This window comes from Malaclemys terrapin, chromosome 10 (genome assembly GCF_027887155.1).
Source record: "Malaclemys terrapin pileata isolate rMalTer1 chromosome 10, rMalTer1.hap1, whole genome shotgun sequence".
Classification (NCBI taxonomy): domain Eukaryota; kingdom Metazoa; phylum Chordata; order Testudines; family Emydidae; genus Malaclemys; species Malaclemys terrapin.
In genome coordinates this window covers 24670079-24684529 of record NC_071514.1, presented here as the reverse complement: position 1 = coordinate 24684529, position 14451 = coordinate 24670079, and the positions used below count along the sequence as shown (strand labels likewise).

Here is a 14451-nt window from a genome sequence, read left to right as displayed (position 1 = left end):
CTTTACCGCGTTATATCCGAATTCGTGTTACATCGGGTCGTGTTATATCGAGGTAGAGGTGTATATGGAAGCCACAGTTCTTGTTTGTGCCAGAGAGACTTCTGTGCTACACATAATAACTTTATAATCTATTATTTGATAGGAAGACAGTACAGTGACGGTCAAAGCCCACTGAAAGTTATGAATCTAGCGATGGCCAGAATGTCCCTCGGCCCGCGCCACTTTCAGCAGCTCCCATTGGCCTGGAGCAGCGAACTGCGGCCAGTGGGAGCCGCGATTGGCCAGACCTGCGGATGGGGCAGGTAAACCAGCCTGGCCCGCCAGGGGCTTTCCCTACACAAGCGGCTTCCCAAGTTTGGGAAACACTGGCCTAGCCCCTTAGGAAATAGGGTGGGGATCACATAGATTCTATCTCCAGACTTCTGCAATTGCTTGGCTTGGCTTTCTCCCTCCCACACAGTCCAAGAAAGTTCTCATTAGGCTTGTTAAGTGGGAACCTCTGCACTACTGGAACCCCAAGCATTCAAAAAAACATGAAATTTTAGGGTAATGTTTTGCCCTTTTGATCATTTAGAAAATAAAGTACTTGTTTTTAGTGCCTGTGAAAGGTCCCACATCAACAGTCAATGGCAACCTCAAGCCACAGAGCAGGTACAACATTGACTGTGCAAGTTTCTTCACTGTGCCCCACCCATATATCTAAAGGAGTGAAAATCTAAATTCTTGGCTTCTCTTCTGAGAACGAGACTGCAAACAAAGGTGCTGATTGTGGAGTGGTTTTTGTCTTTGGTCACTGGGAAAAGGGGCAATCAAATTAGTTTCACATAGGCCACCAACAACAATTTGTGGCAAAGACTTTCAGTCACTACCAGTGGATTAGAACCATTTGCCAGCATGTGGGAGTTTGTGTAGTCCATTATCAGTCCCTCGAGCCATCTATTTCCCCCGTTGTGACAGCTAATAAGATATTCTTTCTAGCTAGTCTGTTATGAGAAAAAATTGTTAATTTATGGCACACTGCTGGGGTAGGGACTGCCTTTTACTATGTGTCTTATAGTGCCTAGCACAATGGGCTCCTCATCTTGGTTAAGGCCTCTAATACAAATAATTAGTAATAGCAATAAAGATTTGTTATAACTCAAAAAGGCAAAAGGAAGCAAATGCTTTTGAGGCTCAATCCTACCCTCAAACAAGTACAGCTCCCCAGTTGGTAATTAGTAATTTTATATATGTACTGAGGACAGAATTACATTCAGTGAATAAAAGAATAGTTATAAAACTCTGGTTCATATCATCCTATCAGCTTTACTCTCCACTGATGTCAAGGAATTCTTTTTAAAACTGATGGTTCAATATGACTGTCTATAATATTAGATATAAAGGTATGTCTGAGTATATTCATCCAATTTTTGTTGTTGACTTTCTAGAAGATTTCTGAGAGAACATTCATTTACAACTTATTTATCATTTACCTGCATTAATATTTATTTGAGTTAAATCAGTGTCTGGCTAGGGAGATTTTGACTATCACAATAACCTCTTCATTAATTGAAATAGTTAATGCTGTATGATGTTGAATTATTTTGCTGTTAGTCCTCTCGTAAGTAATCTACTATTGGGCAATATTCATTGAAAATAGATGTTGCCAAGTTTGTGTTAGAAAAATCTGTCACAAAATACTGCTTCTGTAATTTACCATGTGCACATATAATCAGAGTTTGATTAAGCGGTTCTGATTTAGGGGTCAGTGCAGACCAATGACTAGTTTGTGAATTGTAGCTGATTCTGATTGTATTGCATAGAATCACTGTAAATTAACAATACAAGCACAAGAAATGCATCAAAACTACCCTAACACCTCTTGATGCTAGTGTAAAATGCACTTGGCCATGATAATGCATATGCATGTAAATGATATTATTCCATTTTATGCAATTCAAAACTTATCACAGAAACACAGAAATGTGGAGCTGGAAGGGATCTGTAGAGGTCATCCGATCCAGCCCCTTGTGCTGAGGCAGGACTAAGTAAACCGAGACCATCTCTGACAGGTGTTTGACCAACCTATTCTTAAAAACCTCCAATGATGGGGATTCCACAACCTCCCTTGGAAGCCTATTCCAGAGCTTAATTATCCTTATAATTAGAAAGTTTTTTTCATAATATCTAATTTAAACCTTACTGCAGGTTAAGCCCATTACTTCTTGTCCTATCTTCAGTGGACACAGAGAACAATTGATCTCTGTCCTCTTTCTAACAGCCCTTAACATATTTGAAGACTATCATGATGTCTCCTCTCAGTCTTTCAAGACTAAACATGCCCAGTTTTTTTTACTCTTTCCTCGTAGGTCAGGTTTTCTTAACCTTTTATCACTTTTGTTGGTCTCTTCTGGATTCTCTCCAATTTGTCCAAACTTTCCTAAAGTGTGGTGCCCAGAATTGGACACACTACATCAGCTGAGGCCTAACCAGTGCCAAGTAGAGTGGGATGTTTACCTCTGGTACCTTACATTTGACACAAGAAAGCCTCCAACTCACAAACTAGAAATATTTTGCGATCTAGCAACCATGTTTGTTATGTCCTATGCATCTTACAATAAATTAAGTATGTGAAGTACTTTCTTCTCTGTCCTAATACAGATCAGTACAGTATATCCAAATATACTTTAGTTGTAAAACCTTAGGAAAGATTCCATAGATATACTTGTTGATAAACAGCCATTCTGGATGTTATACTGGCATTTTTAGTTTAGCGATATAATTACTAATAAGAGATTAGAGCAATTTGCAATGCGATTGGTGTTCAAGACACTTTCTTTTCACACTGGTGATCAAAGCTAAGAATCTGCATTCATATGAAATGTAGATGATATATTTAAAAAAACTACTTTTAAACATATACATAAAATATTTATAATGTTTGAAAATAAATTATTATTAACTTATTATATTTGTATTTTGGTAGTATCTAGGAGCCACAGTCAGGAACTAGGCCTCTATTGTACTAACACAGAACAAAAAGAAAATGTAAAAATATTAATAGATTCTTAGGTTCAGTCTTGCTCATACTCATCAGAGTATGTTACAATGCTGTATATGGAATAGTATAGCATGGAAAAGTTCCATATTGATGCTAGACATTTTTGAAATATAAAAAAGCTCAACTACATTTTACTGTGGTATTTATCTCTGTCATTGTATCTGGTGTTTTCTGTTTTCTGGGGACTAACTATGGTCTGTTTACCAATTTAAATCAAGAAAAACTGCACTGATATTTTAATGGGGTTATTCTGGATTTATGCTGCTGTTAACTAAGAGCAGAGTTCTCTGAGTGGGAATAGTGGAAATACTGTGATCAATTTGACAACGTTTACATTTTAATAGCATCCACTGTAATGTAATTACTGATTAGTATGGAAAGGGTTAGAAGGAAATGTGCAAAATTGTTAGAGAGTTAGTACACTAGATCAATCCCAAGCTAGCTTTTAAACTGATCTAACCAAAAGTAACAAGTAAAGTGTAACTTTGTTCCACGAGAAGGTGATTGCTGGGAGGAAATTGGTATGAGTCTTTTTTAGGAACCATTTTGTTCCACGAGAAGGTGATTGCTGGGAGGAAATTGGTATGAATCTTTTTTAGGAACCATTTTTGAGAAACATCTACTGAGATTGATCCCACAGATCAAATCTCTGATGCACAGACATAGTCAGTATTCGCAACCTACAAAAATAGAAGCTGTTCTACTTTAGTCTGTTTTCAACCTGATCTTACTCCCCTATTGAAGGTAAAAACAACTTGGCCTTTGACTTCAATGGCTTTATCTTGACTAGGAAAAGTGCTAGAGTTTAGATTAACTTTAGCTATAACATGCTAGTCAAGCTTGAACCTAAACTCTCCATCTTTTTTCTAGTATAGGGTAACACCTTATAGCAGAACACCTTCTAGCTCAGGGGTTCTCAAACCAGGTGTCGGTTATTACATGGGGGGTTGTGAGCTGTCAGCCTCCACCCCAAACCCCGCTTTGCCTCCAGCATTTATAATGGCGTTAAATATATTAAACCTAAACTTGCCCACTTTTGGTGTTAAATATATTAAACCTAAACCAACCAAAACTTGCCCACTTTTCCTACTCAAGACAAAAGAAAAGGGAACAAAATTGGGACCTTTGTGACTACATGGGGTCTTAATTTCCATGGACTTGCACTTTGGTAAAGGGATTGCAATATACTACAGGATTCTGATTTGGCAGTGTTTTACACCCTATTTGCACAAATGGAAATGGCTACACAAGATGCAAGGCTGTGGTCACTCTGGCCTTAAAAATCTGGATTTCTAAACCACAGTCAAGATTTTTCAAATGTTAGGTTTTTTTCTAGATTAATTTACACTGCTAAAGTGCTAAAATCAGCCTGCTTCAACTTGTTTGACAGCAGTATTACAGCTGCTAACAGCTTTGAACTCTAATAGATGGTTGACTAAAGAGAAAGAGAGGCTTGTGTTCCAGAGGAATTATGTGCTGCTGTATGGAAATGTAAAGTAACAAACATCAGGTTAAGTGTTGAATTTGAGCCTGGCACAAAAAGTAAAACTAATTTTCATTATCAGCTTATAATTACTTGTCTGTAAAATTCCAGGGTGTTGCTTACTACCAGTGAAAGTGACTTTACATGTCTCAAACAATTAATTATCAGAATGAAGTTCAAATTTTTTTTTTTTTTTTTTTGCAAAAGAGAATATTGCTCAACTAGTTTTAAACGTGTGGGTTAAAATAAACAGCTTAAATGCTTGTAAGATTTCTACTCGAAATAAAATCCCAGTATTTGTAATGCTGAGTGGCCAAAAAAGGCACCTTTGCCCTTATCAGCACATAAACATAGGCTGGATATTTTCCTACATATTTTAAAGCAGAAATGACAACTCCAATAGCATTCAACTTCCAAGCAGGTGGAAAAAGAGGCAAAGCTGGGACAGTAACAGTGGCGTGGTCAAACAAAAGAACTTCCCTGTCCCCTTCTATGAAACAGAAAAAAATAATAAAGCTAGTGTTCACGATGAATGTGGCATGTAAATTGTGCGCACATTTTGATCCTGTCCACTAGTTACAGTATGATATTGCAGCCAGGATTCTTGGCTTATCATTCACTTACACTGCTGGGCTTGCAGACTTATCAATATGCCTATTGAACCAAAGAACTGCACTTACAGTATCCACAACCATTTTAGTGGTAAAATTGTAAAACACATAAAATTGGCCATTGTTTAAAAATACAGCTGGTTTATGCACATCATCCAGTCATTTAATTATTGCTTAAGCACTTGTCTGTTGGGAAAACAATCCTGGTATGCTGCAGAGCCTTGAAGTAGAAAATCCATCATAAATTTATGGTACAGTTTAATAACTTGATCTATCTTGATTCTGTAGTAATTTACTTTTAAAGTGCCTGTACTCAATTACATTTTTTCCTTGATTGTTATTTCAAATAAATCACAAAACAGATTAGCCTTTACATCGTTATTACATAAAAAACCTATTAAAATGTTAAGGTTGCCTCACATTAAGTTAAGTACTCAGAAAGTTAGGAACTGTTAGAATTAAGGTTACCTCTGTAACTTTCACTTGGTTTCATTGCACAATCTAGACTCTGTTAATGGTATACAGAAGGGGGCAAAATTAAGGTCCTGATTCAGGAAATCACCACTATTCAACACTGATACAATAGGCATCAATGAACTGGAAAAAATAAATCTTTCTGATGTGGGTATTATTAAATGTAGGCAAAATGTAAATAGAACAAAATTCTGCCTTCAGTTCCTCCAGCATCATTCCAGACTAATTATGGTAAAAATTATGGGCAGAATTTCCCCTTAAACTGTTGAGTCCTAAAAACCATGCCTGATTATTATTCATTTTTAGTTTTGTGATAACTTTTTTCTCTGATGTTACATAGTGCATATTAAGTGGGCCGTGCTCTGACCTTAGACAAGCAGATATTGCTCCTGCTGAAGTCAACAGGATCTGTCCCTAGGGGTAATTAGCGTGAGCCAAATGCCCCTTGCCATGTTTTACCCAAGATGTCCCAGCACAATAAAAATGATATTTAAAACTGTAGGCAGAACAACTAAGTTGGAACTTTCTAAAAAAAACCTGCTTTCAACCAGATTTTGGACTGGTGATTTTATTTTTCTGATAGTGTTATAGCAGTACAGCCCCTGTACCAATGCCATTTTATATAGATGTAAAGGTAACTTCTACTGATCTAGCTTATTTCCCATCCTGTCAGGGAATAAGCTGTACCTCTATAAGCACTTTCATACTGGTGGATCTGCATCCATGCTGTGGGGACTGTACCACACTCACTTAGCTAGTATAGTTACAGCAGGATAACATGTTCACGTAGGTAAGGGCTAAGCCTTTTAAAATGAAGAAACAGGGAAGAAAAGATGTGTATGGTCTGGCTGTGTGCAATTGTTTTTTTTTAATTAAAATGACATTTAAACGGATTGTACCTATGAAACAACAGCTTGTACAGCTTTGAGAGCCCTTCATTTTACTATTTATCTAAATGGCAAACGAGTACATGGTGCCAGCCTTCTTTGCCCTTGTCTCACTCATTTTGACTCTGCAAGGTCTCTAGAGTAAACTGTAGACATGCTGCGCTGTAACTAGAGATGGGAGGGGGGGAAATGCTGGCTGCAGTGTCTGTAACTCCTTCTCTCTAATGTGTTGAGTTAATCTAACAATGAAATGCCAAAACCCATTACCAAGTCTGCACCTTTATTTCTCCCAGTAGAAGGAGGATTTCACTGCTGTCTGACCTGCTCATTGTAAACAGTGACAGCATCTGACTAACAAACATGCAGTTTGTATATAAACCAACATTAAACCAAAAAAATGAGAAGACTAAGGGCAAAATACTCCTTCAGCCCAGGCTCTATAAGCAGATCTGGGCATGGGGAGCGGAACATCACTCAATATAGATGAAGAATTTTCTTTGCAGTGCCCCACTCCGTCCACAGAACTTCTGCAGCACCTGAGGATCTTGGCTCAAAAGCGTTACTCTTCTGTGTCAGGGAAGGAGAGAGGAACATGCTTTGGAGACCCTCTGGAGATCTGCTACAAGGAGGGGTCTGGAAGTCTGAAGCTGGAAAAGGGGTTGACTAGGCATTGGTGTCAAGGAGTTGAACAGAGGGAAGTGAGATCCAGAATTTAAATAGGGTCTGAAACTTAATGATCATGGCAAGAGAGGACTTCCAATCTCTAATCTGTACACTCAACTTCCCTCAAACATGGAGGTAGAACAGGGATAAGTATTAGCACTATTTGACCTATCCACTGAATAGCAGTCAGGTGGCACTGCTGTCCCTGAAAGCACATGTTTTGCAAGTGATGTGGCTGCCTCAGTCATGCTGACTGGATGACATGGTTATAATGTCACGATCAGGAGTGCAGCTATGTAATAAGGCATTTCTGAGAGTAATAATGAAGAAAATAGAGACCTTTGCTCTCTTCAGTTAAGCTTTGGCTCAGGCTCATAAGTTACTTTGCAAATTGTAGCTTGAACAATTTGAAGACCAGGACTCATTTGCTGAAGAAATTTGCAAATAATTTCAAATATAAAATTCACTCATTTGGTCTTTAATCTATTTTCAGACAACAGCCAAGAGAAAATAGATAAAATATAAGGTTCTGTTATTGAGACATCCACCAACATTAGATAGGAAGCAGAGTTATGCTTAAGCTGCTTTGAACCTGAGTTGCTTCTCATCTCTATCAATATTTAGAATTCTCAGGTAGCTCAGGTTTCTCATTGAACATCTTAAAAGAATTGGTGTGTACAGTAAAATCATGGTAAGTTTAAGATTTTTTATAAAATCTGTGTATATTTTGCAAATATGAGTAATTTTATAAGTCTTTACGTCTCTATATACTTGAAATTTAATCCTGAAAAATCTATTCTGCATTCTTACTGTGTGTTTGGACAATTTGTAACTTTTAGTATAAAAAAGTTTGCAGAGGTTGTTCTGCTCCATTGAAAATGATTTTGCAAAAGATTAGACACAACCAATTGCTTTTTAATGTGGATTTTTTTTAACTGTATTTGGAACTTACACTGTCACTTTAAGTAAGAATGACCAAAGTAATAATTTACTAAACGGGTACGTCTCAAATTTTATAAGGGAAAACTAGATTTCATCAACAAGAGTGAGCTTAAAAAAGACAAATCAATTTCAATAAAAACAATTAATGTTATCACTAAATTTACAAGTAGCTGCTCATTCATTTATTAGTAAAGAAAATAATATAGAGCATAAAATATAAAACCGGGGAGTGATATTTAAAAAAATAGAACCCTATTGCTCGTACAATTGGTGTGCGCATTTGTCTTCATTTGCACATGCATTACCCTAATTGGTTAGTTATCTAATTATTTCTGAATGCAAATTCTTGATTTGCATAAACATTCATTATAAGTGCATGCCAATAGCACAACCACAGTTGGGAGAGACCAGGAATGAGAATCAATGTGTCCTTGCTTTCATAAGTAAGTGGAACATCAACAGTAAAACATTAGGAGATATATTTCCCTAGCCCTTATCCCCTGGTGGTACTTATGCTAACAAGTGTGCAACTACAGGCACACTAATGTGTGCACAGCAATGCACACAGACCTCAAGCTTCTGTTAATGAAAATCAGGCCCTTCAGGTTTGTGGCTTGAAAATGGTAAATGATCTTTATTTAATAACTAAAACCTGTGTAATTTTCTCTCTTATGCACATTTTCGTTATAACTTAGGGAAAAACAAAGTGTATGTTAGAATTAGTAATTACTCATCTTCTGCCTAAATCTATATTGTATTATCTTATGAGAGGGAAAAATATTTTCCTTATATATTAGAGTTTTAAGCATTTTTCTGATGCATGAATTATTAATGAAGACCCTTAATGTAATGGAGTAGCTGCTCAGAAAATCATTCCTTACAATGAATCTTGAGAGCAAGCTGCAAAATTCATGTTGCGTGCCAGGTTTTTAAATTGTAAGTAACAAATTGCACTTCAAAAGTAAAAGTAATTACTTTCCAGGTTAATGTTCAATTAAAACTGTTCTCACCCTCATGAGATGGAGCAAGATAATAATTATAGATTGGCAAATTGTATTTCCACTCAAAGACAGTAAGTGATGGCCAGAACCATTTTTAAAAGGCCCCTCACATTTGGTGAAATCTAGCACCGATTTTCAGTATGCAGAAGTAACTCTGTAGTATGGAATTTTAATGTATGTTTTATAGCAGGGGTCGGCAATGTTCGGCATGCAGCTCGCCAGGGTAAGAACCCTGGAGGGCCAGGCCAGTTTTATTTACCTGCTGACGCGGCAGGTTCGGCCGATCGCGGCCCCCACTGGCCGCGGTTCACCGTCCTGGGCCAATGAGAGCGGCGGGAAGCAGCACGGGCGAGCGATGTTCTGGCCGCGGCTTCTCGCCGTCCCCATTGGCCTGGGACGGCGAACCGCAGCCAGTGGGGCCGCGATCGGCCGAACCTGCCGCGTCAGCAGGTAAATAAAACTGGCCTGGCCCACCAGGGTGCTTACCCCGGTGAGCCGTGTGCCGAACGTTGCCGACCCCTGTTTTATAGCTTTCAGAACAATGGCTTTGTGAACAGTTCCTAATAGGTGATAGCACCCTTTGAAAGTAGCAGGAACTCATGTAGAGCCCTTTCATTGTTTGAAAATGTCCTCTCAAATACTTGTTACTCTTCACTGGATAGAACCATACCTTAAACATAGAAGGACTGATTCTCACTTACACGAAGGTCACTTTATACTCCTGTAGCAGTGTAAAACAAAGTGCTAGAGCAGTGTAACCTAGCTCATAAACTCTTATTCTGTTCTCTGCTTTAATTTGACTGTCAATATTAGAGGTTTGGCATGGTCATATGGAGATGTTTAAAAATGATCTGACATGATTTTAGCTTGTCATGGTTAAAAATCATCACAAGGGAAAGAAAAAATGCCTTTCACTCTGAAAGCCACCCAGCTATTACAGGTACTGGATGTGGCAGAAAAACCTACATAAAAACGAGTAACCATGTGTAAGCCTTGCCCTGCTCCTATGTAAGTCAATCACAAACTCCCATTGTTTTCAATGGGAGCCCATTTGAGCCAAAGACAGAGGCAAGCCCTGCCCATGCTTTTTACCTCTGGGTCTGAAATTGCCCAGGTCCAAGGTTTTGGTTGAGGCCTCTTGCAAATGGTGGTAGATCCCTTTTGAGTGCTCTTCTCTGGGGAGGCCAGGAATGGGGATATTAGGGTACTTGCAATCAGGGCTGAAGTGTGCACTTTATGGAGAAGTCAGCATGTATGTCAGACTGTGAAATCACTAGGTTATGTGCAAGAGCCACACTTCATTATTCTCAGATACAAAGAAAATAGTATGTAGCATATCCTATTTGAGAGGTATTTACAGCCAATAATCTTTAGCTCCTTGTGTTGTGACTCTCTATAGCTGCCAAAATATGACGTAGTGGGTCCCTCTCCCCAGTAATGGTATATACACTATGGGCTAAGTTGTGTAGCCCTTACTGCTGCTAGTGAGCACTCATAGACTTTAAGGCCAGAAGGGACCACCAGATGATGTGGTTTGACTTCCTATATATCACAGGCCTCCAGCGTCTGCACATTAAACCCAACCACCAAAATTAAACCAAAGTATTACAGCCCAAAGAAGACTAGACTATTACGTGCCACAGACAGAGATGAGGGAAAACTGAGGTGCACGACTGCCTGTGGCCCCTGCAGTGGAAGGGAAATTAAGTGAAATAGATATCCTGGCAACTGACCTCATTCACCCATTGCAGGGGAAGGCAACCCCCATCCAAAGTCACTGCCAGTTGGACCTGGCAGAAAATTCCTCCCAGACCTCACACAGGGCAATCAGTTAAACCTTGAGCATGTGAGCAAGAACCAGCCAGCCAAGCACCTGGTGCCATCTCAGATAGGGCCGGCTCTAGGCACCAGCAAAGCAAGCACGTGCTTGGGGCGGCACAATTTCAGGGGCGGCATTCCAGACACTTTTTTTTTTTTTTGCTTCGGCAGTTGCGCTCCCGGAAGGTTTTTTTTTTTTTTTTCTTTTTGCTTGGGGCAGAAAAAACCCAGAGCCAGCCCTGATCTCAGAGCACTGTCCCTTCCCTATCCTGTGTTCAATCCCTAGCCATGGCCATCTCTGATGCTTCAGAGGAAAGAGACCATCCCCTCCAGGATATATAATGGGGAAGCCCTGACTGACCCCTGCAGGGGTCTGGCTGATGCCCTGAAGCATGAGCTTTCAGGAACATAAGACACACTGAAAGTGATCCCCACACCCCCATCACAAGCAACCCCATCATCCAATTGCACCTACAAGTTTCTCCAGGTCTCTCTGAAAGCTAATTAAGTTGTTTGCTCCTACAACTCTTATTGGGAGGCTATTCCAAAACCATACCCCTCTGATGGCTGGAAACCTTGTAATTTCCAGTGCAGGGTTACAGCATTTCTACCATATAACTCATATCACCCTCTTCCCTGCAAGGAGACCAGAAGGTGCCTTCTCTTCAGCCAGTTCTTTAGCCACCTTGCAATTCTTGTAGTGATCCGCAGACATCATTGATGACACTGATTTCAATAGGACTATGCATGTGAGTAAGCACTTTCCCACACGAGTAAAGGCTGAACACCTAGCTTTGTCAGTGTGTATGCATAACTTTAGGGTCAGAGCTTCAGCTAGTGTAATTGAGCTTAGCTGCACTGACTTGCTGATGTATACCAGCTGAGGACCTGGCCCATAGTGTAATCTCACACACTTGAGCGTATACAGCTCCTTGTATTGTTTGCCTAGGTAGATATGTATGTACCATAGACTTTATTATCCACTTGGGTTTACTTATTGTTGAGATTGAATTTTTATTACCATTGCATTAACATGGCTTATATTAACATGGGCAGACTCTGCCAGCGTTATTTGCATGGAACAGTGCTTTACTCTGAGTAGTCAAACTGAAATCAATTGGACCGTTTGGCGAGTAAGATACTTAACATGAAATGCTGCCTCAAGACCATAATCATTAAAACTTCATAATATGTTTTGACTGTTATTATTAGCATCTGTCGATAGCAAAATATGCATTTAAAACGTTAAAATCATCTTTGCTACATTTCCAGCCCCAATGAACAAGTCACTTACTTTGAGAAGTCTGAGTTGCTATAAATTTCTTTATCAAAGCATCAGTAGTTTGTGTATAAAGGCTAAGAGCATATCTCAGAGACTGTAGATCTGGGCTCTTCTCCAAGAAATTCTTTTTCAGCCCATTTCCTCCAGCATGAAAGTATTGCTAAAAAAGAAAAACATAAGTAAGGCATTGAGAGAAGTAAATTATCTGATAAAAATCTCTAGGTAAGACCTGATGTTTATATAGCAATATCTAAAATAAAATTGATTAATGCAGTGCTTAAAATTTACAATTTGTATTTTTGGGAATAGTTGTTATTGTCCACATTATAGTTTTTGTGTGGTTCCCCCCTCCCAAACAAAACACTTAAGTGTTATTTTAATCCCTCTTAAAATGTATATGACTCAAAAGTAGTTAAATGTGTGGGGTTTTTCTGTTCATGTAGTTACAGCCATCTCAAAACTAGGGTTTACAGTGCAACTACAGAAACAAATTTCTTTTGACAGCATGCTTGGTGTGGTAGAAATCTGTCCAAGTATAGTGTGACGAAGTGGGACTATTCTTAATGTTTCCTCTGAATACTGTAGGGGGTGCCTCAGTTTCCCCTATGCATTTCTTAAGTCTCTAGGTGGTGGGATAAAGGCCAGTGTGCATAAATGGCCAACACTCTGTCTCCTGGTAACTAATGGCCGGGGCCTTTCCCGTCCTGCAAGGTGATAGCTAAAGGTGTTCGAGAACAAAGAGATAAGGTGATCTCCTAGCCCGGGAAAGAGACAGGGGCCAGAGAAGAGGGGCTGGAGAGTTTCAGTTTGGAGCTGGCTGGGAACGGGGAGTGAGTGCAGATGGGGTTGTCTGGCTCGCTGCCCCCTCAAAATGGACCTGGCTGAGGGGTCCTGTTCTCTGTACCTACAAGCTCTGTTTTAGACTATGTTCCTGTCATCTAATAAACCTCTGTTTTACTGGCTGGCTAAGAGTCACATCTGATTGCAAAGTGGGGGTGCAGGACCCTGTGGCTTCCCCAGGACCCTGCCTGGGCGGACTCGCTGTGGGAAGCACATGGAGTGGCAGAGGATGCTGAATGCTCCAAGATCAGACCCTGGAAGGTGAAGCCGTGTGAGCTTCTTGCCCTGAAGACAGTCTGCTCTGAGAGAGGAGGCTCCCCAGAGTCCTGACTGTGGGGAACAGTTCCAGAGCATCGCCCGGGGACTCTGTGACATGTAGTACTAAGACACTGTTTGGCAGAAAGGTGTAATTTATGGTGGGAATCCTTGGATTGGATATGGTGACAAATTTAAAGACTAGCTAGAGCTTCAGTGAGGGATTAGGATTGCTTTCTAGTCCTCCAGTCTTATTCTACTTTGGCATTGTGAGTTTCCATGTTTATTGTCTCTATACCAAAATTCCAGACAAAGATGGACTGCAAGCTATCAGGAACAGTATCCCTGAAAATGTCACGGCAAACCTGGTGGCTGAACTTTGTGACTTTGTCCTCACCCACAACTATTTCAGATTTGGGGACAATTTATACCTTCAAGTCAGCAGCAATGCTATGGGTACCTGCATGGCCCCATAGTATGCCAACATTTTTATGGGTGACTTAGAACAACACTTCCTCAGCTCTCGTTCCCTAGTGCCCCCCTCTACTTGCGCTACATTGATGACATCTTCATCATCTGGATCCATGGGAAGAAGGCCCTTGAGGAATTCCACCAGGATTTCAACAATTTCCACCCCACCATCAACCTCAGCCTAGACCAGTCCACACAAGAGATCCACTTCCTGGACACTACAGTGCAAATAAGCGATAGTCACATAAACAACACCCTATAGCAGAAACCTACGGACCGCTATACTTACTTACATGCCTCCAGCTTTCACCCAGACCACATCACACGATCCATTGTTTATAGCCAAGCTCTAAGATATAACCGCATTTGCTCCAATCCCTCAGACAGAGACAAACACCTACAGATCTCTATCAAGCGTTCTTATAACTACAGTACCAACTGGGGAAGTGAAAAAACAGATTGACAGTGCCAGAAAGGTACCCAGAAGTCACCCACTACAGGACAGGCCCAACAAAGAAAGTAACAGAACGCCACTAGCTGTCATGTTCAGCCCTCAATTAAAACCTCTCCAGTGCATCATCAAGGATCTACAACCTATCCTGAAGGACGATCCATCACTCTCACAGATCTTGGGAGACAGGCCAGTCCTTGCTTACAGACAGCCCCCTAACCTGAAGCAAATAC

At 40.0% G+C, this 14451-nt stretch overlaps 1 protein-coding gene across 2 annotated transcripts in view; it reads right to left on the bottom strand.

Moving 5' to 3' along the window:
• The window catches only part of UNC13C (unc-13 homolog C), a 383250-nt gene that overhangs the window by 22117 nt on the left and 346682 nt on the right, over positions 1-14451 (bottom strand). For both annotated transcript variants that reach the window (XM_054042619.1, XM_054042620.1), the window contains one exon: positions 12214-12361. In XM_054042619.1, the coding sequence (XP_053898594.1) occupies positions 12214-12361 (148 nt within the window). The remainder of the gene's footprint in view (positions 1-12213; positions 12362-14451) is intronic.